This window comes from Falco cherrug, chromosome 2 (assembly GCF_023634085.1).
Source record: "Falco cherrug isolate bFalChe1 chromosome 2, bFalChe1.pri, whole genome shotgun sequence".
Classification (NCBI taxonomy): domain Eukaryota; kingdom Metazoa; phylum Chordata; class Aves; order Falconiformes; family Falconidae; genus Falco; species Falco cherrug.
The window spans coordinates 91,946,489-91,973,929 of NC_073698.1; the positions used below are offsets into that span (position 1 = coordinate 91,946,489).

The window sequence follows — 27,441 nt, forward strand, 5'->3', positions numbered from 1 at the left end:
TTTGCCCTAACTTTAACTTTTCCTCTCGTGCAAATGGCAGCAACGACTCCTCTGTGTTCTGGAGTGGGCCTTAAATCACCAGAGGTGGTAATCATCTATTCAGATACCAAACCGCCATTCCGATCTGCTCTGGAGCAGAAGCCAGAGACATGGCTGGGGTTATTTTTTAATACATTAATTTGAAAGAGTATGTGTTAGCAATGACAAGCTTTCTACCTCTGGAGAAAAGCCCAAGCTACAAGGTTCTTCTTGTCTAGAATCCTAAAGATGAGAAGGTCTATGTTTAGTGTTTCCAATTAAAAAAATAAAATCTTTTAAACTGAAAACTGTTCCCCCCACCCATCATTTTGGGCACCCAAATAGTATAACAGTGTTGTCCATGCCATTTAGGAGATAAAGGGTGTTATTGAATGTAACCAACACCTTTGATAATCTGGTCTCAGCTCATTGATAGGTTTGGCTATGGAACATTTCATAGATGTCTACATTAACCCTAAGAATCTGCTATTCCATGTCCTCTCCATCACATGGTTTCTCTTCTCTCATCTCCTCAAGTAGCACTAAGGCTCATGAACTCCCCTTTCACTTCTTTCAGATCTTTAATGACAATATTTTTGTGTTGTTCTCTAATGAAGGGATGATAAATTTGAACAGGAATTGTCACTCCTGCTTTCTAGCTTAAGTTCTTTGGCTACTTCTTCCATCGGACAACAGTAATATGAAGAGAAAATAATCTGCCTCCCCCTGCCCCGCCAAGGATTTTGGGTTTGTTTTTTACAAAAAATACTTTTTGCTCTCTAAGTTGTTGCGTTTTTTCACCTCAAGAGGTATTTTTGCTGACATTATGCTCTTAGCAAAGCAAAATCCTAGGGCAACCTGGTAATAGCGCAAGCTCTACAGTTGCAAGTTGGTACTATTTTCTTGTCCTCGATTTTTTGGTTCAGCATTACAATACAGCAGGATCATTTTTCCTGGTGCTTTATTGATCAGTTCTCCTCACTTCTGACTCCTTCCCTACGACCCTGATGGATGTTCTACAGAATCCTAAATCAATGCTTCTTCCTACTTCCCTTTCCATTTAGCTATTTTTACAAAAAAGTTTTTTCCAGTCTGTATATCGATATGGGTTTCAATGGACACCTTAATTTCTTCTCAAAGTTTCTACATTCAGGTTTGCAGAGAAAGAAAGGCTTTTCTTGTCTAGGATTATATGGACAGTGCATTCCTTAGATAATAAGAGATAAATTCTTGCCTCTTAAGAAAACTGCCATTTTGCTCTGCCAGTTTTCTTTATAGAATGGCATCAAGGATTAAAATTCAACTCAAGCTACTTAAAAGAAGACAGCAGGCAAAGTTCATACCTCAGACACATTCAGATTTTACTGATCGCTGTTGCAGAGGTCAGAGGAACAGGAGGGCTGCCTCTGCACAAGCTGCATGGTAATTTAGTTAACTTGAGAAGCAGAATGTAGATGACAAAATATAGGAATCTGCACCCAAGGAAGGCTTCTGTTACTACTAATAGAAGAAGATGAAATGGCAGCTAAGTCTTCACAAAAATAGCATTTCTAGAAATGAAAATTCAGTTTTGGAGCTAAATTGAGAAGGAGAGTTTGCAGACTTATTTCAGGCACTTTCTGCAGCATCTGAAGACTCATGACTAAATCAGTGTAATTTCTCTTATATCTTAAAAAGAAAAGAAGTCTAAACATCACACAAGCTCCAGGAAGATTAAATAAAGCTGTTCCAATAAAAATTGCCCCTACTGATAACACTAACTCTAACACATCCCACTTTTAGATCTCGCACACACACATGTGCTTTGGAGCCAGGAAAAAAAAGATATGCAGAATTTAAGTTCACTGTGAAAGGTTGCCCAAATGTGATAAATGAATACTTCTTGGGAAAAGGGGAAGGAAAATAGCATCTTGATCTCACCAAGTTTATTGTCCCAAACACTGGAAACAGTATGTGGCAAGAGGGTATAAAAAAGTTCAGAAAGAAGAGCCGAGGGCCAGGAATACCTGGGCTAAAGAGACTAAGAAAAGGTGGCGGACAAATGCAAACTGAAGAGATTGGAAGAGAACTGGGATAAGGCACCTGGACTCAGAAGTTAGTATTAAAACCAGCATAACAAATAAATGAATCTGAACACCTAAAACACCTAAAAAAAGAGTATCAGTGAGAATTCAAAGATAGCTGCAAACCCCCTAAAACCACAGATGACTCTCATTTCACAATGTTCCGGATGCATGGGGGATGAAGGCAACAGGTTACTAGCTACACCATCTCAAATACTAGAAGCCAACAGCTGTGTGACAACTGCGTGGGTACCCATATGGTGTTATATGATGAATTTTTTATTTGAGAAGCCTAGAAAATTATGTGCAACGAAGTTGGTTTATCACAGTGTATGTAAGCAAGGCAGTATTTGAGGGGAAAAGGTAGCATTCTTTTATTAGAACTACTGGTGCATGCAAAAGAATCTGAAGCCCTTCTCCAGGTCTAAAATAGAAACAGCAATCCCCAAAGCTAAATTTAAACTAAGAACAAGTATATTCTGTGTTTAAAAAGACTCAACAAATCTACAGAAAGCCTCAAATATTTCCTAAGTTAGAGTCCATCTCATTTAGCTTTAGCCAGCTCCGAGTTACATATCTCGTGTGTGTTTGTCAAGGCCTTCCCCACAGCTACTAATAGCAGGGGAGGCAGAGAAGATTCAGCCAGAAGGATGCTGAAATTAATCATTTCCAGATGACAAGAATGGCTTTTCAGATGCTGGGCTCTCTCAATTCATACAAACTAGGGAGACTGGTTATACAAGACCTACACAGTGCAGCAGTGAGTGAGATTAATTCCACCCAAGTTACTTGACTTTGCAGCCCTTTGTATGTTTTATTTTTTCACAGATGCAGAAACTTACATGCATGTATGTGCTTTTAAGGTACATTTCAGAAATAGTGGTCAACACTAGTAATTTCAGAGGTATTAACTTCTCTGTATCAGTATTCTTTTGAGTTCCATTGCTACATTAATATCACAGTCCATTGGATTGTGTTTGTAATACACAAATAAAGTATTCCCAGCTCTGCTACCGAAGTAAGAACGTCTCCATTGCCAATGTAACTGTGCAGCATCAATTCTCACATCCCACAAAGCAATCTGGCATAACTAGCAGCAAGACCAGAATTTCTGAAGCTCATCCTTCTTTAACCTGCACATTAGAGAATAATTTAAATCTTCTCTGGCAAGTATCTTCAGGAAGCTATAAATATCTTTGCTACAAGCATTCCATTTCCTGGTATAATTGAAGGTACTACCTGAGATCAATAGCTTTAAATAACTTGCAGGGAAGGCCCCATTAGAAGTAGCTCCCTTCTTTATGTTAAGCTTCCAGGAGAACATTTCAGATAAGATCCTTAAGTAAGAGCACAAAGATTAACATGAGAGGTTGTCATAGGAAAAATATGGATTTAGAATGTATGATATATATTGATCTCTTCGAGCTATATTTCTCTCAGTTCCAAGGCACTATAAAGATTCATTTAAATGGAAGCAAAAGAAAAAGTAACAACTGGAAAAGCTTTAGGATTCTTCCTGGAATAAAGGTTTCAAGTCTTCTACTTAGTAAAATTTCTCACTAATAGCTCATAGTACTCTCACTTCAGATTTGATTAGGGGGAGTGATACGAAACATTTGAGAGCACTGCAAAAATCCAAAAGCTAAAATCTGTAATGTTTGGAGCTTTATGGCAGTACTTGGTCTAAACAAAGCTTCTTCAGAGAAAGGTTGCCTTCTGTCCTTTGTAAACTGATACAGTAGCAAGCCTTCTGGTGGTACAGAGCATGAACAATAGCTCCAACAGCAGTTTGTTGACCAGCGTTTATGTTTGAGTGTACTAAATCTGATCTAGTTTCATTAGAACATGATTCTGGATGTGATTTTTTTTTAATGACATTACAATATAAGATTATCTAGCCAAAGCTCTGGGTGTGATGAGTAATATAAAAGAACATTAACAAGTGAATCAATTATTCTAAATCCAGTTAAAATCCTCATTGAAAAAAAAATGAATCGGTCTCCTCACACAGGTTTCACTCAGGTACCACAGTGTGAGTAGTCAATTATCATCACCTCCTCAAATAAGAAAAAGGTGCCCTTGCAGAATGTTAATCCTTAACCTACCATAATCTAAAAATGAAGAGGAAAAAAAAGCAAACAAATCCATGGAAAAAAGATCCCTGGACATTATTATTCCTTTATTTTTGTCTTTCCACAGATTTATTCTTTGCAAGAATAAACTATCTCCTCATAATTCTTTTCCTAGCCAGATATTTTCAGAAAAGGCGTGTTCTCCCATTGAAAAATTCTGGCATTTAGTGTTTACTGTAGAAATAGAGCTATCAATATTGAATAGACTCTTCAACTTCATTTCTTTTTTTTAATAGCTCAGAACGCCAACATGTCTAGGGAAAAAAGCACAAGATGCTTCAGCAATGCAGATAATTTTTCAGAAAGTTCCTGAAACATGGTCTTCAGACAAAGGGACAAGTGAAAGCTGAGAAAATATAATCGCAAGACTTCAGTTGTGACTTTTATTCAGATTCTGGTTAAAGACTTGTACACTCCTGCTAAATACTTTAATAAAGCAACAATCATTGCATTTGTATGTCATATTGAGGCACAAACATTCAGTTCTCATATTCACAAAAATAAAAAGGATCAGCCTAACAGCATGCTAACTAGTACATACAAAAAGCTGCTAAGAGGCAACAGAAGGAATGGGCAAGTATCAGTTTTAGAAAACTGACCAGAAGAGACCACTTGCTCTAACTCATTAACAAAACAAATGTGTGTGTGTATACACTTTGTGTACGGCTCTGTACACATACGCACGTGAAACTGAAAGGATGCTGGTCAAGCAAAATAAGCTAATCTTCAGTAACAAATGAAAAACCATAATTTCACTGAGAACCACATGAATAGAAAATGAGAAATACTATAGACAGGCCGATCTCCCTTGACATTGCTTTGAAATTTCATTTGCGTCTCTGATATTGACATCTGAGAGATCTGGCTTGCAGTTTCTGTTTTATGTGATCTGGGGAACCTGGATGAATGGGGAGCTACACCCCAGAGTTTCTAAAGAGAAATACCACCACCACCTGTTTTTTTTGGGGGGTGGGGGTTGGTTTTGGTGGGGGTTTTTTGTTTGGTTTTGGTTTTTTGGTTGTGGGGGGTTTTTTTTGGGGGGGGGGAGGGGGGTTGAACGTCCTACAGTCCATAGGATAGATGTTGTTTGGCATCTCTTAAGTATTCTTAAAGGCCACTAGTGAAATTCTGACTGATTCTCTTCAGCTCCCCAAATAGTTTTGATTCCTTAGCACTACAGCAACATGTGTAGCAGTGAACGCATAAAGACGCTTACAAAATTAAAGCAGGTTCAGAGCCCAGGCTGCAATTCCACCAGATACTATCTTGTAACACCAGTTTTCACTAGCTGATGCTTTAAGAGGGGCAGGGAGAGAAGGTATGCACCACTACGATGAATTTTTCACACAAACAGTCACAGGAAATTTGATCCTGTAGAAGCATCAGCTACTCAGCTTTAGTCTGCAGATGGCATTGCCTGCAACATATTTCTGTGCATAAACATGGCATTACTCCATCTCTGTTGGAAATGTTAATTGATTTCAAGAAGATAGCTTGCCTCCTGGTCAAAATGTATACTGTCAAAAGAGGTAGGTGCAACCAGCCAACCAAGGGGTTTTTTGGTCCTATAGAACTGCATCTTTCCACACCTCAGTGCGTGATTACACTCACAAATGTCAACTACCTCTGCTATACCTGCAAACCTCACAACTTAGAAAAAGTCTCTCTCTACAGCCAGAAGGAAAATTGATAATGATGGTAACCTTGTTCAGCCAACGTTAAGTCTAAGAAAAATGCTTTGCAATTAATTTTCAGCACACTGGAATCTGCAGTAATCTTTTGTTATTAGAACAGTATGTAAAAATACGCTTCATAACACATTTGGGAAGGAATTCTTCTAAATATTATAAAGGCCATTTGCCATTACAAGACTGAAAAGTCAGGATATAGCATCACCCAAACTAAGCTTTCTCTCTCAAAGCATTTTATGGTCAACTGATACTTAGTTTAATAAAGCAGCACAATTCTACAGCAAGAACAGAATAACAGACCTCTCGGAGGGCATATGCACTTCTGCACCTTGTTTCTGCTGCAGAAGTATGTAACAGAGCAGGGTAAGTATGGGTAGGATATTGGGGGAGGCACTGAGAGAGTATGCAGACAAGCATGCACAAGCACGAGGAGAAACTGCACAAGTTTTCAAGAACAATTTTTATTGGTAACAAGAAATAACTGTTCCTCGGATAGCGTTCCCAATAGGAAAACTGCGTGAAATATTATGCCAAGCCAAGAAGGTTGCAGCACAGCTGGCTCATAAGCAGACCTTGCATCCTAACTACTGGAGAACAGCAACAAGGTTGCAGCTTAGAACACATGCAAGCCTTTCTCCTGCTAGCCCATCAGGGAAACCAATTACAGACACACATTTCAAACAAATTCCAAACGAGAAAACACGTAAGAGGCTCATGGAAGTTGAAGTAAGCACGATGAGGCTAAGGACCATTCCATAACAACGGACAGCTTCTAAACATTAAATATATACAAAAAGATCTAAGAACTCGTTTGCCATCACCACCAAGAGGAACTCCAGAGATGTAGCGGGGACTTGACAGCTACATACCCTTGTCCTCCATCCTGCATGTTAGAGAGACTGCTGAAATCAGATACCGCCCACACAGCCACACTCATGCCTTAATACTTTTAGGAGTGTGGGTATGAGGGTACAAGTGAATGAAATCATGAAAAAATGGGCGTCTGAGTACAATTGTTCCACTTCAAGATCCTGCAAATATTCATCTTCCCCCTCCATAAGATTTACACTGAATTTTGTTACACTAATCATTCTGTGCTGCAGTACTCTACAGAAATTACTCACATGGATATACTGGAATACAGAAGTATTCACATGGAATAAGAATAGAAGATGCTTTCTCAAAGTTTTTAAGGCACAAGCAACTATAAACCAGAGAGAGGTATCCACTTCAAACAAAAGTTACCTGTGCTGTTCAGATACAAACCCACACTTTGGTACACATCTGGAAAAATAAAAATAGAATTCCAAAAAGTGGGTGATTTTTCATAATGGGCAAAGTCAAGTCATTATGTTGTAAGGTGTTAGGATTTAAAAGGGACTTGCATGAAGACTGGTCTAATTTAGCAGTCTAAGCTAACATAATTTAGGGATAATATAATAAAAATGCAAATACTTCATAAATCCAGAGGGTGTTCTGGTTTTCCTTTTAAACTTGAAGAAGCTTAAATAAATTCCCTTTAGAACAGGAGAAGATAGCATGCAATTGGACTATTTATCACAAGCAAGCAGCAGACTCATTGAACTTTGTGGTCCAGGTACCATATCATACCAGCTAAATACAGCAAAACAGGAGTATGTATTCTGGAGAGTTTCAGAATCGTAATATACGTAAGAAGGGACATACAGTGTAAAGGATGCTTCTAGTTCTGTGCAAACCTGTAACAATTGCTATCAGTTGAAGAAAGACTGAGCACTATGCAGTCTTAAAAAAATACAGCCTCTACTCCAGAGCCCAATCTGGCCTCCCACTGTATCCAATGTACTCTTGATGCCAGGCTTGTCCAGTCCCTTAGGCTTTTAGCTGAGATCAAACACCACACACTGTTAAGTGAAATTATTAAGTTCTTTACATGAAACTTCACACATTTGTACACATTTTAAACAGCTGTAATGTTATAAATGGAAAGTGTTTTCCTTCCCCCCTCCCCCATTTATTGTTATCCAGCTTTGAATGAGAAGTAAATACTCACTTGAGAAGAAGTTATATATTGCAGGAATTTTTATTCAAGGACAATAGAAAGTTTTCAATATTTTTAGGAGGGTATTCCACCAATTAGGAGTTACATAGAACTGAGTAATCACGGAAAATTAAATTACTTTAACCAAGACATTCTGAAGGACAACTCAGTATTTAAAAAACACACTGTAATCCTTAAGGATGAAAAGATAACATGTGTCAAGAAGAGCTATAGCTTTCAGATAAAGTGAAATGCTGGGAAAGTTTTCATTATTATTGTCTGTATTTTACCTACACTGTCAAGTGTTCCTTTTCCAGGACTCCTGGCTTAAAAAAAAAACTGTTTTAAATTCACAAAAACAATTAAGAAAAGTTAATGTAATGGTATATTCAAGAGACTTTAGTGTAGTAACATTTTCTATCAACTTGGCTTCTACAAAAAATTCTGAAAGCAGCTAGATGATCCCGATCCATTTTTACCATGGTACATTTAGTAATCTACATTAACAATCTTCTCAAACACTGAACTGTGCTCTGTTTTACTGGCCTTCATTTAAATACACGGAGTGTCCAGAGATCAGCAATTAAACTAATGCTCTTAGAGCTGCTCACATGTCCTACAAAAGTTTAAAGTCCACAAGAATCCCTCACAGGAAAACAATTAGCCTAAAAATTCAAAAACACAATTTTCTTTGCATCAGTTACGCTATGCAGTAATTTGCAGTTTGATGACAAGACTAGACTGTAATCCAATATTCAAGCAATTTCATACTACTACAGATGTAGTCCTATAATTAGCCATATGTTGTTTCTTCTCCCATATATTAATTTGCATTAACTATAAATTCCCTAGCCTGCACCACTACTTTCCTAATGATCCAAGACCGTACATCAGGTCTCAAATCCTCATTTATTTCAATTTATTGTGCTGCTGCTTCTACAAAATACTGTAGTCATACCCTTAAACTTTAATTTTCAGCATAAAATTTTCAACTTTTTGCAAGAAGGAACAATTTGTATGAGTAGTCTTGCTTTGTGTGCTCATTGCGTCTACACTTAAAAATAAGATTTCATGTACAAGTGCATTAGCATGAGATCTAGCACTACAAGCTGTTTGAAATTAAGAGCCATTAGGGGCAGCCACAGAACACACTGCTGCAGGTCTGCATATGATTCCTCTATTATTACAAGTGTAATGATACATAAACCCTTTGCAGATGGGAGTGTGCAGCAACTACTAAGGAGCATGTTTATTTATTGGCATTTGTTTGTGGCATAAGCAGTAACCTTTCACTTAGTCAAACCAGTACCCACAGCAGGAATTCATGCAATATATTATGTAAAAGACTATGAAAAAGAAGTTTCTTTAAGAAACAAAAGAAAAAGTGTAACAGATGTCTGGTTAATCTAGAGCCATCAGTGTGACAAACTGGAAGAAACTGTGTGACCAAAAGAAATACTGATCTGAGATACTGTGACTGTAACAAGTTACTTACCTTTGACTTAATGTACATGGAAGACCATCAGTGATATGTTTCACATATCCTTCCCAAGATATGATGAACCACTCCTGCTATTTTTAACTCAGGCTTCTATGCCTCCTTCAGTTACCTGCATTACTGAAGTATAAAGGTGATCACCTGTTTCTCTCCCCCTTCTTTTGAAGATGTTCTGCAGCATCAGGTCTCTCTGCAGCCCAGTTTTGTGCTCCATGAAATTGTTACCCAATGTTATAATGGCCAAACTAAAGCCATCCTAATTTGTGGCACTGAAAGTAATACCTTCACATTGCACTGCTTTAAACTGAAAAAAAAATAATATATAATCTTAATATTCCCTTCCACAGCAAGTTAGTTTCTTCCCTCTGAAAGCACACTCTCATCTTTCCCCTGCAACTTCCATTTCTAAATTAACCTTTGGGGAGAAAGGAGAGAGGGAATGACTTTTGAATACTGAATATCACCCACATCTGAGCAGGGTTCGTGACATGACAAGTACAAAAAAAGGAGGTAAGGGAATGGAGTATCCTACAAGGGACCTTTCATACAGCAGTCTGGATTGTCATAAATGACTCAAAGGGAAACACCACAACTGCAAACATCAAAGCAGCACTGTTCCACCGATACAGCTATAGACAGACTGACCAACGAAAACTATTATATTTAATGCATTTATTTCATGCCCGTTTCATGCAGCCTGGCCAGGTCCTCAAAGAAAACATTGTATGTGACTGGAAAAGATAACAAGGATTCATATGAAAAAAAAAATTAAAATCCTTAAATATGAAAAATTTAAATCCTTAATATAGCAATCTGTAGCAGAAGTAACAGCCACAAAAGACAGCAAATGCAACAAAAGTAATCAAAGGACACCTGGGACTATCTTACTTTATCCTCTCAACCTATGTAGCCTTAAAGTGTGAAAAGCAAATGTTTAGTTTTGTTGTCCTAGGACTCAGACATGTAGGAAACTGGGACAACACCAAACAGATCTAATTTTATTAGTTTGTTTTTTTTTTCCACTGGAGTGGGTAAGTCATTGTAGAGTTGGATAGCTTCCTCAAAATTAGTGCTTTAATGGTTTTTATTAAGAGATACCTTATCAAAAAAGGCTTTTAAAAAACTGCAGAGACAGACTTGAGAATTAGACTTTGAGGGGAAAAAAGTCAGCAGTCTTGTGATATTATTATATAATTATACATTATAGCCCACCTTGAGGGCGGGAGAGGAAGAGAGACTGGTCAGCTGTCTTCTCAACCTGTGGGATCTCAGCAACTCAAGTTTCTACCCTCCATTCTGCTGCACAACTACCTGAACTTTGAAGCAGAAACAGTACACATATGAATCTTCCACTTAATCAGGACTTCAGTGACATCAATGACATCCAAAACATATTACTTTAATGCTAATATGATTGCCTGTTTCCCCCACCACAGGAAACAGAGAGGACTATGGAAGAGGCTCAGGTTCAGGTATAGACAAGAAAAATGAAAGGTTTAGAAACTTTCAATACCACATTAGCATCTACCCTGCATAGCAAGTAGTTACAGATGTTTATTGCATGTAATTTATTTATACGTATAGGAAAGTGCTAACTGAAGTGAATTAGCACTAATCGAGCTTGCCTCTCATGGGAATGCCATGGAGCAGAATATGGAAGCCCAGGAAAGAAATACTATATACCTAATATTTCAAACCAGAATTCTGTAAGGAATTCAAAAATGTTATACATGGCCTAATGATGAAGTTGAAGAAAATGGCTATTAAAGAGTTAATACAATTTTCAGCACTACATCTTGCCTAATAGCTCTATTTCCCCTCACACAATACTCAAAGACAGATCTCAGCACTGACTACTGTAAACATTTTCTACTGGCACACTATTTACTTCAGAAATCCAATACAGGTCTTATGTTTACTGTATGTATTTCAAAAAGTTCTGGCACAAATACACATTAGTGAGTTGGTACTTTAGCCTGAGGAACAACAGCATTAAGTGTAATAATCCTCCATAGGTAAGCTGCCATTACTGAAAGAAAATGGTATTCTGCACAGGGATTTGCCCTTGGCCATGACTAAACCCAAAAATCTTGCCAGAGAGCAAAAACATACTTCATTAGAAGAGAAAATTAACAATGCTGCTTTAAATTACATTAAAAAAATACCAATGAAAAAGATTGGCAAAAAAATGTGAAGATGTAACCAAATAGAGAAAGCAACAAGATAGCAATAGTAGCAATGAGAGAATGTGTGACATCTCAAACATAGATCAATAGGATTTGGCACTGTATTTTTTACCTCATTTTAGGTAAAGGATAGTTATACGTAAATGGATGGTATATATAAAAACGCATAAGCACAGAACACTTTACACAGTGTACCAAAAAAAATTGGTGAATACTTCAAACAGTATGTGCAGGCAAGTAGAAGACTGAAAGGAAGATGGCTTTAGCTACAGGATGTGGTTAAAAACAAAATGCTGGCATAGTACGTGCTAGAATATTTGGTGATAATGACCTTCCAGTAGCACTGTACAATTAGAAACTGTGAATACTGTGAGGAGTATAACGACATGCCTGCCCTGTTCTTAACCCATTGTTTACCTCTAACAAAGTCACTTTTAAGATCCTGAGCTAGCTGAACTCATCTGACTCAAAAGGACCATCCTTGTGTATATCAGGGTATTAGATTGGAAGAAGGCTATGCATTACTCAGCTTTCCACTTCACTCCAAAACGAAAAAACTGAGTGCTCAAAATACTTTAACATAATTCAAGTTTTGCTGGAAGGTTCTAATTTTGAAAGTCAATAGTATATGAAGATAAATATTTAAAATATCCTTTGCCTGAATTTAATCACTTGTCATGTAACGCTAAATGCTCTGCATTATCTTCTATTGCTTACCACTGCAGTCTGTTTCCGTAACTTAACAGCAATACTTTCATATTTACTTTCAGATCAGTCATTAAAATGTTGAATAGCAATATTCTACCTAGTATCTCTGTCAAAAGCAAGTCTCCTTGACTCACCGTATTAGAAAAAGTTTAGTGAAATACAAACATCAAAACCTAGAAACTACTAAACACACACAGCTAGTGTTCTATGGTTCAAATACCAGACAGTGCTAGCTTAATCGCTAGCTGAGTAGTCAAAATCTGAAATAAGCTCATACTACCTCTACTATACAAAAAAAATATTGAGGGGGGAAAATGCAGACAGCAACTGGTGCTTGTTTTGGGAACTCAGATTTTTCATTTACTCATCATTCCGTTTCTCAGTCATCCAAACAAGAATGACTGTCAAATCCAAAGTCAAAAAAAAAAAAAAAAAAAAGTTGTATCCCTTTCAGTATAGAAGCTAATACCCCAAAAAAGCCGCAGATAAATTGCAATTAAGACTGTATTCTTCAGTCCAAGCACTTGGCTTAAAACATGCTGGAGAGCTAAGGAAACTTGAAAGCCAGATCTAAAGCAAGAATGTCAGAAAACGCAACACTGAAGATAAATGCAACTTTTACAAACAAGTACACTTACCTTATAATTTTGACACTAAAAAGAAACTCATCAACATAAAAAGAAGGATTAGCAGATTTCCAGTGAGACAAGTAAGACAATAGTATCAGCAGATATACAAGTTAGAGAAGGGATTGTAACTTCCACCAGGCAAATTCAGAGTTTTGTTTTTATAACATCAGAGATGCCCCAAATTTTCTGAGTATGAAGCTCTCATTCCCTCTGTGAAAGCAACATGACCAGGTCCCAAGTGCCTGTACACAAAATGCAGGTGTCACAGGAAATAAACAGGAAGAACTAAGCGTCCATGCACAGCTAATAGTAATATGTGCTGTCTGAACTACCCGTCATCCCAGGTGATGAAATCACTCATTAGGATTACAGAAAGTGTGGTAATATAGCTTGCATGACCAGAGCACTTCCAAAACCAGATTCAGGATATTTTGGGGAAGCCTAGCTAAGATCTTAGGCAAGGAGTTTCTTGCAAAGGAAAGGGAGGCTTGAATGCACGGACATTTGTTTTGCAGTACATGTATGAGGGTTAGAAGACAGAACAACACAGGTGACATTAGGGTGGATGTCTGCTTCAAAGCACCTGATCAGGAGAGTGAAATAGATAAAGCCGCCTTAAGGGAAGCCTCACCATAAAGTCCAGTTTTCACATAGGACTTGGAGCACTCCAGCATCTGCTGCATGGTTAATACAGCATGATGGAGACAATCAGGAGATTTTTGGAAGACTGAGAAGGCAATTTCCTGACACAACTGACCATTGAACCAACAGGAATGTGAAGGCTGATAGTAACCTCAGAGGCAGTGACAATGTGTAGTCACCCTGACTAGAAGACCATTGCACATTGAAGAGGTGGTGATCCACATCAGAGTTCACCTGAGGAGGCCCAGGACTGTGCGGCACAGCTCCCTTGGCCACAGGACAAGCTTGGCCAGCTGAGGCTGTAGCAGAGGTGCTCCCACCCAGCACCCCCAGTCACATCACCTGCCTGGCCTTGCCTAATCTAAAAGCGCATCAAGACGTTTGCATATGAAGATCCATTTTGTTTGACAGCAGAAATGATTAATAGTTTCCTTGTAGAAAAACCTGTAATTGCTTGAATAATGAAAATGGAGTAACCCCTTCTTACAGACGCTGTCTGCACAGCAGGCTGCACCCTGATGAGAGGCCCATTTGATGCTGCACAACTCAAGGTTCCCAGCGTCTAAAGGGATGTAAGATTACCTGTACTGTTTTTACTTTACTGAAGCTAGTACTACAAGGAAATAGCACTTTAAAACAACATTTTACGGAGTCTGAATGTCTTTCTTACTGGGATTACAACAGACCAGCATCTCCTGATGCAAAACACCATGATACAGTGGAATTTAGGATCCTGAAAGAATTAAGGAAGAAGGACAGTAGAATTACAATCCTGGCCCTTCAACAGAACAGGTTTCATCTTGTTCAAGGATCTGCTTAGAGACAGCTCTAAAGGGTAAAGGGATCTAGGAGGGCTGGTCTACACAGATGACTTCCCCAAAGCACCAGAACGGCCTGCTCCCACACACAGAAAGCTGGGACAAGTTTCTTGAGTTAGCCAGCATTGCTAAACAGGGGATTCCTGACTGAGCTCAAACACAAACAGAGTGCAAAGAGAGCAGAAGTGAGCTGCCTGGAAGAACAGAAAAACATTGGTTTCAAAGGGAAAACTAAGGAAACTGTGACCCTGCTGATCAGTAAGGGATCTAGGGATAAAAGACATGGAAAAGACTGAAATACTCAAATGAAATTAATTATTCTGTTACATATGCATATCCATTATATTTTCTAATGAGTAAACTATTCCTTTCTTTTAAGAGGTCAGTAAATGTTTCCTTCAGATACTTTGAGACACACACAAAACTCACCAGGAGACAATGCAAGAGTATTACTTGGCTCAAACAAGACAAAATTAAATACTAGGCAAAGAGGAAATTGCTTGGAAGTATTAAACCTCTTAGAAAGGTTATTTTCCATTATTCTTCAGTGCACTGAAGTGGCCAAATAATTCTGTAAACTAACATTTCTTCTTCTTTGTTTTTAATAAGGGAATTCAGTGGTGTTTATCTTAAACAAAAAGGTCTAAAGATATCTTGTACCATAAAGAACAACCAAAACCAGACACACATGTAAAACAGAAAACCAGAAAAAAACATCTTATTAGGCAGGAGATTATGTACACATAAGAACAACTGGCATTAAATTTCTAAATCATTAAAATGTATCCCCTCAGGCTCAAGGACTCTGCTAACACACAGCACAGAGCAAGAGAAAGGATAACTCTAGGAGAATTCATAAATTTCTACTGTGCTTTTAGAGAACTTGCATCACCACACATCTTCCTGCACACCTAGCTGACCTAAAACAAAACTCAAATTTATACATACAGATACACATATATAGTCATCTTCCCTTCTGCGTTTTTTTCCTGCAAGTTTCTGCCAACTCCCCACATCGACAAGTCTAAAAGCAGAAAACCATCAGCTACCATGCTTTGTTATTTATATAACAATCAGCTTTAGGTGTCTAGGTGTTTCACGCTCATTTCTTAAGATGCAGTCTATTCCTTATTTACCAAATAATAATGAAATTCTGCTCTGAAAAAAAAAAAAAGACCTTATTTTTTACAGACTTGCATCTGTGTCCTTCTCAAACATTTAACTGAACATTGATAAAACCCTGGTTAGATAAAGCAAACCACTATGCATGCTCTGTGGATGGGAACTAAAGCAGAAGTTCGAAACACTGCTTTCAAAGCATCGGTAGAACAGCTATGGTTTGACTGCCTGCTAGTACGAATCCTGCTGCCTCTCTAGCCTGGCTTGGTGGTGAGCTCTGCCTCATTCTAATGAATGACCCCCTGTTCCAGTGTCATCGTCTTGTCTACTTAGAGTTTTCACTTATCTCAGTCATGCAAGGATGTATTCACCCAATTTCCAAAAACTCCTCCTACTTGCAGCTACAATTTTCAATGTTTCCTCTATATACAGTTTATTACCCTACAGTATATGAATACATTCCCTTTTCACACTGACTTTTGGCTTAATTTTTTCCTCTAGGCTTCCTTCTTCAGTGTGCCTGTCTCTGGACACCTATGGCTTTCCCACAGCACCTTCCTATCATTTTATTGATTTTAAGTCACAATATTGTCCTATTAATTTTGTATCTAATGTCAGAGTCCTCTTAACATTTGTGCATTAAGTCTCTATTAGCAAAGGATAACTTCACATGAAGCTCAAACACACGTTGCAAAGTAAAGGGGGTAGTGGTTTTATTGAAAGGGCAAATATCTGACAAGTCTTGAACATAAGCAAAGATTCTTTTCCTCAGCCATGATCTCTGACACTGCTGAACTGCTCAAGTGTTTTTCTTTTAAGAAAACATACTTTTAGAGTTTGTGAATATAAAATACCTTTCAAATATTTTCAGACACAATGTACTCCATTATATTTCCTTATGAAAAGTCCTCTCATCAAAAGAAAAAAAGAAGGAAAAAGCCTTGCAAAACATCAGATATGCTTTATCTGAACATTATTTGTATTAGCTTAACATCAGGAAAAAAAAAACACAAAACAAAACCAACACAGATAAACAAGTAATCTTTATGCACAATCCACAATTAGCCATAAAGGATTTGTGATAAAAACTCGCTGTATAATAACACACACATTCTAGAGAAGCTACTTTAGCTTTTCTGATAATGTTTCCTTAGCAAAGAAAAAACACATATAATAATGGCAAGGTATTTGTTCCTTATGCCATTCCCTCTAATTTAAATCCATACACAGATGCCAACAAAATGCACTGGGGCAAAAAGCTACATATTTATTGAAGCACTAGTGGATTATATGTTGGAAAATTGTTGCAATTAGGAGTCAGTTCTTCACACAAAATTTACCTTCTCACCAATACAATCCATTGTATTTACCCTCTCACCACCAATACACTGACTTACAATACCTGATAATTTGTTCCCTAGCATGTTACCACTATTCTAAAGATGAATATAAATACTTCTACATTCAAATCTTATACATAATTGCTAACTTTGCACAAAAAGAAAAGCAGTACATGCTGAGAGTACATGACCAAGGATGGCTTGTTATATACCACACATACATCAAAAATACTGCAACATCCTCTATGTTTTCATTTTGTTTCTGGACTTCTTATGTGGTGCTGAATAGACTTACTATGTAATGCACTCAAAGTTCAGCTGTGCTACCTGCAGTCAGATATGTAGAAGAACTTAACTCTTCGTCTATACTAAAATATGCATGCCCATCAGCAGCCAAAAAAAAAAAAAAAAAACCAAAAAAACCCAACACATATCCTTGCATTTGCATTTCCAGGTAATTCTGTGTGGACTTCATCCCCATTTTTAGCTAATTAGTGACTGGTTTTAGGCTTCACCTAAAACCCACCCTTTTAGTTTATAACATCTTTGATGTCACAAGAATTAGAATCTTCTCCCCTTTTCTTCCTCCCCTTGCCTTCTTATTAGAAGGGTGTTTCTTACAACTACAATTCTATCATGTACACTCTAGTCAATGATTAACATCAGAGCCTTACAATTTCTGTCTATAATTTGAAACTTTTCTGTCTTAAGGGAAATGAAAATCTGGAGCAAACAGGCAGCATTTTTTCACTTTACTTAAAGCTCCAACTCATACTGTCCCTCCAACTCTCTTCCTTCATAGCCACTTCACCTCCATATTTAAAAGGAATAAACCAAATTAAAAAATAAATCAATTAAAAATGTAGAAACTAATAAATAATTCTACTTATTATGATGCTTACAATTGAACACTAACAAAACTCTTGCAGCAATTATCAAATGTTTTCTTAACGAACTTTGTCTATCTAGGCAACAAGCGGGACATGTCTGCTGAATCTGTGCAGTACCTTGCAAAAGAGCTGCGGACAGGTGTTTCTCAGCATATTTTACCAAGGCATAAAAGGAAAAAGTTAAGATGACATACAGCCAGGGGAAGGATGAGAAAAAAGATGCATGTCAAAGTTTAACTTTTAGATAGTTATTCTTTTTAATAAAACAGGCAGCCCCTAAAGTCATCTGCTCTTAGAGGGTGGGTGCAGCTTGTTTTAAGTAAGCGAAAATCATAAATCAATAAGTCTAAAATTGCAACATACCTTGCCTTTTCTTCATATCTCCAAATACTGGAAACCCTAGGTCTTAGCAAACTCACTTGCTAGAAGCTTTAATAAATACCACTTTGTTTTAGAAGTTCAATACAGTTGTTTCAATTAAGCTTGAAGCTGCAGAAAAAAATGATGCAACTACCTAAAAATTTAGAGCTTCACAAGCAGTTTAGCATCATCACACAGGCTGTAGGAAGAAGCACCTCCCTCTGCTAAAGGAAAGCCTTTCCTTTCTAGTCATCTGGTATATTATAAAGTATTCTTATAGGAACTCAGACAACAGATTACCCTGCCATTATACTATATTCTTAGAGTACCAACCTCTTTAGAACGACGACATGACTGAAGACAGGCAGAGCTTAAATTTCACTCAGCAATGCAGGAAATCCTAGAAACTTCTTGATACTGGTGAGGTTACCTTCCATAAAGAGAGCTGCCCAGTATAAACTGTATTGTCCTCAAACTATTCACCCTGAATTATTATTCTGTAACTATCCAAAAAATATCCAATTTACCAAAGCCATTCTATTGAGCATAACAGTCTCCCCGAAGCCTGACACTGCTTCAGCTTCAGATAGGATCTTTCCAAGTTCTAATTTTCTTTTTTCGTTTTTTAACTTTAAGTCAGTACAATAGCGCAAGTCACTCAAAATATAACTATGTCCTAGGCAAAAGTCCTTCTGTGTACATGCTACAAAAGCCACCACAGGAACACAGGCCCTCTGCATAGTGTTAACTTTTTCTAGAAAGAGGTATGAACTACATAGAAAAACTTTCCTTTGTTGCTGGGTCACTACAAATGAATAATTCCATGATTCGGAAGCGTTTTGCCTCAGAGAAGTAGAAGTTATTTTGTTATATGACTACACTGCAGCTCCAACAACAGCAAAGTAGTTCATGCCAGTTCCCTGTTGATGACCAGTAAGTTCAGATACACCTAACTTACACAGTAGTTAAAATAGTGTAGACAGGCTGCCAGACTTCATTTTAATCTGAAACAGCGTTTTTCCTTTCCTTTTTTGCTTCTTCCTCTTCCAAATTAAAAATAAATAAGCATAAAAGTCAGTGCTTTCTTTCTACAGTTTGACTGTCCAACAGTTGTGGAAATTCCACAGGGATCTCACTCCTTCCTCCCACCAAGACAGGTAAGTGCTTATACAGCAGTATTTGGCAATTAATTTGACATTCTAATTGAGACTGCTTGAGTGTAAAGTGCCTTCCAAAGCAACATTTTTTTCCCCCTTTTTTTAAAACATCTTAGTTGTGATTAATTTCAGACAAATATTAAACACCAAAAAATGGAGGTTTGGTACTAGACGTAGCCATTTCCTTCGACAGTATTGCAATTAGGAAAACTGAGTAACTGACAGCAGGGAAAAGCCCACCCCAGCTGCCACAGCTCATAATTAGTAACATTTCAGCTCTCATCAAAAGTTGTTTCAAACAAATACTAATATTAATCTCTGACTTAAAGCAATTTACTTACCTTGTGTCTGCATTTAAGTACAACGCCATAGGCTCCTGAAACAAAGAAGAAAGGAGATAAACCATCTCAAAGCAGAAGTAAAAAGCAAAAAGACAAAGCAGTCTTCAGTCACCTTCTGGCTATAGAAATATTATAGTTCTAAGTATTATTATTCAGAACTTGCACATATAGGAACTTGGACTAAATTTCTGTGCACTGAAATAATTTTATAAAAATTGCTTGAATAGTGCTGAAATTATTTTAAGTATACTTGCAGAGAATTTTGTTAAGTTGCATCTCTCCAGTATCACTACAGAGAAATGCAATACATTAAACAAAAACCCAATCAAACAAAAAATCAAAACCCCCCCAAACCATCTCATTTCTATTCCCTTTATCTTCCAAACTTCTCCTTCCACCTGAGAATGGAATTAGAAGGTGCTGCAGATAATAAACTGATGTTTCTTAAGATCTGCATACAAGCAGTATTTTGCAAATGAAAACTTAGTACCATTAAGAGGACTAAGTCAAATCTACATAAAATTCTAATTTATTTTTTATTAAAGATACTACTTACCTTCACCTACAACCCCAAGGATCTCAAATTTATTCATCACATTACCAATGTTAGGAATCTTCATCAAGACAAATTCCTCTTACGGTGAGAGCCACAAAACATGGCACAATAGGGAGCGTCCAAAGATTTTGCAAAAGGCAATTGTGAAAAGGCTCTTGGAAAACAAGACTACACCTTGGTCAACCAGACTTGTCACGCCCTTTTTTAATTTCTAGGCAGTCAGTAGCTTCCTGGGGAAAAAAAAAAAGAGAAAAATAAAGTAATTAGTACTTTGTTTTATTTCGGTAAGAAAGCAGTGGTACATATACATCACACATATACTGTCCAACAATTGTAACAGACTACTAACTTCCACATTTTAAGGTCAAGAGAGCTTAGCAGCGTGTATAATGGACAGAACCTATTGAGAACATATCTGACAGAACAGCTGGCCTTGTAATCCCATACGTAGGATAACTATGTAAATAAGTTATTACTGTAACAGACATTTTCTACAGGACAGAAGCAAACAAAAATGTCCATAGGAACTACCACAGTGAGCAAAAAAACACCTATAACTCCTTGTGTTCTCAGTTTGGTAAATGCTGACAGCTAGGTATAAAAAACAAATTGTGTTTAATCAATTTATTATTTGTCCACCGTAATGACAAAAAGGGTAAGGCAGAAACAACACTAAACAATAGAAAATACTCTTCTACTATTATTTTCTGTGCCTGTATAAAGAAAATAAAGGAAATTACTAGCTAGACTGACTAGCAATCAGATTTAGAAAATTATTTCTATCATCAACTTATTTAATGTAAATGTAATAAACAGAAAGAAAATGTTTTTGCAGGATTTTTTTTCATGTTTCCCAAACACTGAAGTAATTTGTCAAATCAAGCAACTATACACAGGCAGAAGAACAAATTTTTTTGTGCCTGTTTTACGCTCACCACATCTCTCCTATAATCTTAGAACTCTGCAAACTAAACACATCAAAGTTCAGTTTTGCTAATTCATGCTAATTTTCATTTCCCCCCCTAATATTAAAGGCATACAACCCACATTCCAAAATAGGCGAAAACCTAAAGCAGCTTCACCACAAACTGGAAATATGTCATTTCCACAGTTCGGTGCTCCAAGAACGGGACTGCTCACGAGAAGTGAGATGGCAGGGTAGAACTGAATTCATTTCACTAACTTACGTGTAATGGGCAAGTGTGACTTAACAATACTGAGTTCAGCTTACACAGATGGGATTTCACTATAAACTAGGGGTGATGGCCAAAAGACCTGTGTTGACCAAGTCACACATAACAAAAAGGATGACTCAAGGGTGGAAGGAAACAGCACTAGCCTCCAGCAAGACACAGGGAGACAATTTTTTGAGGAGAGACTTATTTTAGAAGCAACTTCAGAGTTAATCAACCACAGTACTTTGGAAACAAACTTTGAAAATAGATCAGTGACTTCTGAATTAAACGAAGAGTTAGGAGTTACCAGTTACCCACTCCTTAATGGATTATTTCAGTGGTTTAATTTACTGTTTTAATTAATAATTTTTTCTTCTCTTGTGTATTTTATAAAATACTCTTTCCTTTCCCTTCCATATAATCTTCTCCTATCTCACTCGGCATCTCCTTCTCACAAAAGCCTTTGTGTTATTTGTCCAGGCTTTCTAGAAAAACAGGAGCATCTGTTCAGTCGCACCCATCAACATGAGAACAGAGCCCACACTGAGCTGCTCTGGCTTTCTACCGAAACCGGCTGGTACCAGGCACACGGGCACAGCTGGCTGTCCCTACGCTGCAGCCGAGTGACAGAGCTACTGCTGCAGAGACCTTTAAGGAACCATTAATGCCATAACATAAGCAAGACACAAAAAACCACCTCAGTCACATTGAAAGCAGCGAAAATACTTGCCAGGAAGAAAGGAACGGTCAGGAAACATATATTCTGTTTTCTATTAGCAGCATTCAATAACATCAACGAATTTGCTACTTCAGTTCCCAACATTATTCGCTGACACGTCTTTCTTAAAAGCAGTTTGTGATAACATTTGTTACTTAATCTGCTAATGTTATTACCATACATTGTCTTTCTACCTTACTATGTATGCAAAACTGTTTGGATCTATGACAAAAGTGAAGAAGCTTATGAGATAACATACTAAAAACCAAACAAGAAATTTAGATGCAGTTTCCTGTCCCTCATTCATAATTTCTAAATTTCTCACAAACTACTTAAAGCTATACACGCCGACAGCTTGTGATCCGTTATTTTTATTTTTCTATTTTTAAAGAGTCTGTAAGTGTATTCAGTACATACGCTACTTTTTAACTGGGAATAAAGGTTAGATTTGCAAGCAGCTAACCCACCTCTCTGAAATTCGGTACTACACATCTTCTCCGCACCAACAATACAGTTTTCCCTTTTCACTCCATAAAAATTAAGAGCCACAGAAAGCTGACCCACTTGTTACAGTGGTGCTCCTTGGACATGTGGCATCTGGAGCAGCATTCATATGTAACTCCCAAAAACACACAAACCAGCTTCTTGAATTCTCTCCAAAATGCATCATGACTGACAGCAAAGGTAATATGGATACAGGGGGACTCCCAAAAGAAAACTACACTTGAGTGACCCACCTCTTCTATGCTCACTCCAGAGTTCCTGCACAACTCCTCTGCAGAGAGCATTTTATGAGAACCTAATCTTGACCTAGGGAAAGCTAATGAAAAGATGACAAGTGACATGCAGCAATAGCATGGATTCATACCCAAACTCCTTTTGCCACATCTCCTCAAGCAAGGCAATAATTCAAACTAGTTCTCTCCTGCAACATTAGTGAACCCAGACTAGCTAGACCCACCTAATACCTAGACAAGAAGTATACACTTATTTGAGATCTTTGCTTTCAAAAGCTCCTGAAAGATTGAAGATAAACTGCTGAAAATACTTGCTGAGTGGCAGCACCCCCTGAACTTTTAGGGATTTTTCTGCTTTTTGAATGGCACTGGCCTTGTTCAGACTATTTTTGAAATCACTGACTCTTGTAGGAAATCTGGTAACGTGAAATCAAACTCCATAAACAACACAGTCTTGCAAACAGCAGAGTAACAACAATAAAAAAAGAAAAAAATCTAGAAGTTTAAACGAAAAAAAGTTATTTCAAGGAACTGATCCATAGCAAGAATAACATTATTCCATAACTTAGTGAAGATAGCTTGGGTTCTTTCAAGCTGAATACTGGAAATAGCAAGGAAAATCATATTAATGGCAACCACAATTTTGTTCTTTGCACGGAGTACCATATAGGTCTGTTTTAATAAGTTGCCTGCTGGCTAGAATGATAACACTTGCAGAAGAGGAAATAAGGCCATTCTTTACCGCTCAGAGGTTCTCAGTAGGGAAATAGCACTCGTTCTCCTAACAGCCCTTTTTGTGAATCTGGCTGCCTCAATACATCAACAACTTATGAATTAAACCAACAGATCTCTGAAATGGTCTCAATGTTACCGTAGCATTCTACAAAATGCAGAGCCAATTCAGCAAAATGAAACATCAGGAAATGAACAAGAACAAGTTAGTTTTACTTAATGTAGAACTACAATAACGTGAGATTTTAATACAAATGTAGTTGTTTTGCAATAGCATGTAAGGCTTATCTGTGCAAAGCAAAAACTGTATAAACATTCTAGGAATGAACATACAAACTACTACAACATTATGGTATATGATCATTTCATTTAAAATAAAACAATGGGGAAAACTCCAGCTGTTCCCCACTTCCTTTTTCCTTCATGACCATTAGGAATCCTAAAGCATCACCCAAAAGGATCCCACTTAAGCACTCACTCCAAGGTCGCAATCCTAAATAAAAATGCTCGTCATTGTTTTATAATCATCGATAGCTGGAGGGATGAAGCACCTTTTACATAGTTAGATTTTAAGACATCGAGTGAGAATTATAAAAAACTTGACACAGACATTTGTCTTCACAAAATTTGGAGAAATAAAGCTGTTCCATAAATATACAGTTATATTTGTGTATCAGTATAATGTATATCAAGCATACAGTTCAATTCATATGTCAAGACAGAATGCAATTTGCACCCTGAAGTTAGTTACAAACTTCTAATTGACTTCAAAGTCATCCATTAGCTTTCAAACAAGCTTCTTGCTAGGAGTTAATACACTCACCCCCTATTGCTCTCCTAACACAAGTAGTAAATTCAGTCTTTTTATCTATTATTTTTTACTTACTGAGAAGATACAACTAAGGATTTCTAGGGGCTGGGTACATTTTCATCCATTCACTAACAAAACAGTGGGTTAGTAAACAGATGTAAAGAACTTATACCACGTAAGTATCTATCTTTGATGTTTACACATTAATGCAAACCCTGGCACATCATCTATCGTACAAGCTGCACACGTGAAAGGATGCTTAGCTACCTCTATCAGTCATGATTTACTACTACTACAGTATCTTTCTTTCTCCCCTTTGTATGTGTAGGTCTATTTCTTGAGATTTTCCAGAAAACTTCAGTTAGAGTTATAAGCACCTGATCCAGTGTTATACCAGAATATACAAATGACAGAGTTAAGAAAATAGTTGGAGAAAATTTTCTGGATTTACTGATATAGAAGAATGTGCCAGGAGTATTATGAGGGATTACAGATTAGAAAGAACAAATTCAGTATCTAAACAGCTGTAAGGAAGCTAGTAGTAATATTCTAACTTTAAGAATGAAGAGGGGAAAAAAATGTAATTAAATTGCTAGTGAAGTTTTGCCAGTCTTGCTCTTGCATATGGAAAAAAGCTACCATTTGTTGTTTTTCCATTTTGTAGAGGGACAGTAGACCTTCTAATGGGACACAGTTCTGCAGGAAGAGCCATCAAGATTTCATAATATGAAGAAACCCACAAAGTGGAAGTTGAAAAAAGAAAAGTTTGAAAAAGAGATAAAAACAACAAGAACTTGCAATTAAGCAAGTCATTTTTCATACTCCAAGCTTCAATCTATCCTCCTCTGCTCATAAAAAAAAAAAATTAGGAATGAAAAGAACAGCTGGTGAAAATAAATACAAAATTTAGAAAACTGTCAAACTTGAACAAATTATGGAAAAGCAAAACACCAAGGTTGCTTGCACAAGCTCACAGCTTTTAAAATTCAGTTCCAGAAAGCTTTTATTGACATTGCTAATATCATCACTGGAACTTAACTTCATTGTTGTTGGGTTTCGGAGGACTTGTTTTCACCTTTGGTTTTGTTGCTTGGTTGTTTTTTTTTTTAATAGCTGTTGATATACTGAAACCTGCAAACTTATCTGAGTAATTTATACATCAAAGGAACTCACTGTCACATAACTGGCCTAAAAGGGAGAATGACTCCATGGCAGCAAGGGCCAGGGGTGTATGGGGGGAAGAACCCGAACAAAGTTCCTATCACGCAGCAAGCACACAACAAATAAAGGGATTGAATCAGGTCCCAACTATTAGTGATACCCGTTTGGTTAAATTCCTAAAGGAACACTCAGCTTGAGGACCAGGGCACCACTAACGATTTGGGTTTTTTTAAAAATCTTGTTCTTCCTTTTGTATGCAAGTAACAATTCAAAAATAAATTCATCTCATCTTGCATATATGAACTGAATTCACTTCTCATAGTTAAAACGCAGGATTCATGAGCTTCTCTAACAGCTGTGGCCAACTCAAAAAGAGTGGGTGCTTAGCACGATGCTTCTAAGACCATACTGACAAATAAGCAGACTGATTATCAAAGCATTGAGCACAAAAGCAGCTCCCATGAGTCATAACAGGAGGACAGGAAAGAATTTTGCTTCCATTTTAGTCTTCCTCTCCAATAAGAACCTTAACAAATGTGTCTGTTGGGGGTGTGACAGCTTCTTACGCAGTTTATGCTGGTCCTTACGCATGCTAGGCTGTCTTCGCCATACCTGCAGCAGCTCTGAAGAAAAACAACCACTGTTCAGAGGACAATGCTCTCAACAGCAATCTGCTAAAACCAAAGCCTTTGCAGTCTCATCTGGCACAAGGAGCATTCACTTCTATCACACAGAAGCGCCCAACATTTGTAGTTAAAGCAAAACCACACTTCTGCTTACTGAGATACTGTTAGGCAAAGGGGGGCAAGGAAAAAACCAGCTTATTTTTTTTAGATAGAAGGTCTTATTGCATAACAGAATATCTTCCTGTGGAAGGAGCTAAATATTTCTTTATCTACACAGTATTTGTAGTGGTCTCCTTAGAAGTTGGTTTTGTCATTTTAATCTTTCCTTTTCTCTTCTCGGAACACCAGTCTCCAGTAATATCCTATACTCATTTGTCATGTTGCTTACTATTTAGTCCCTTATTATCTTTGACAATTTGCCACAGACTGTAAAGCCCTAGGCTACAAAATAATATTACAGGCATATCTTTCCCATCTTTAATGATTACCAAAACCCCCTACTCTTTGAATAGAGTTACACATTAAGACCCACTTTCTGACTCAATTTCCACATTTTTGTTTGAAGATTTATGCTTAAAAGAAAAAAATAAATAATAATGTTGAACATAAAAGTCTTCCTCCTTTACCACAAAAAAAAAAAAAAAAAGCAGCACATTTATAGTCTTGAGCAGAGGGAGTTCCTGTCCAAGAAAAGTACAATATATTACCTTTAAGGGAACAACTTCGAAGCACTGAGCAGCAAGTCAGCTGAAGGACTGTTCTAAATTTTAGCTCAGCAGGGTATTTGTGGAAAGAAAGGGCCTCTCCAGTTCTTCCATCATGGTTTCCAGTCCTTCTGTTCTCCAGCAGCCTACTGTCAACGAGCGCACTGCTAGGTTCCTCTGCACAAGGGCAGCAGCCACAAACTGCGCATCAGCAAACCTATGCCACCACGCTGTCAGCAGACAAAACAAGTGGAAAAGACCTGGCCATTTCGGAAAAAAAAAAAAAAAAAAAAAAAAAAAATCCTCTGGTGCATTCCTAATTGGATCAACCACCACATCTTTCCTACATACATACAAAGCATACTGGTGATTTAAAGACTCCTAACACACACAAAAAAGACTGATTTTTTTTCTGATCTGACAAACCTTCTCCCTCCGACCAACCCAGTTTTGTCTTCATTGTTCTAAAAATAACTCCCATTCACATTCTAAAAGTCAGATGTTCCTCTCTGCACTGGCTTTGGCTGGGATAGAGCTTTCTCATAAGAGAATAGAAAAGTAAAGGTGAATATAAAGTATTTATAAATCTGAAATGAATGCCGAAATTAA

At 37.3% G+C, this 27,441-nt stretch overlaps 1 protein-coding gene across 5 annotated transcripts in view; it reads right to left on the reverse strand.

Annotated features, from left to right (window-relative positions):
- CDKL5 (cyclin dependent kinase like 5) overlaps positions 1-27,441 on the reverse strand; it is a 140,693-nt gene that overhangs the window by 69,593 nt on the left and 43,659 nt on the right. For all 5 annotated transcript variants that reach the window (XR_008730865.1, XM_055701819.1, XM_055701818.1 and 2 more), the window contains exons 2-3: positions 20,169-20,398; positions 19,613-19,647 (exon numbers count right to left, since the gene is read on the reverse strand). Coding sequence is in view for 4 of the 5 variants with exons in the window: in XM_055701819.1 (XP_055557794.1) it covers positions 19,613-19,647; positions 20,169-20,232 (99 nt within the window). In the remaining variant the exon portion in view is untranslated. The remainder of the gene's footprint in view (positions 1-19,612; positions 19,648-20,168; positions 20,399-27,441) is intronic.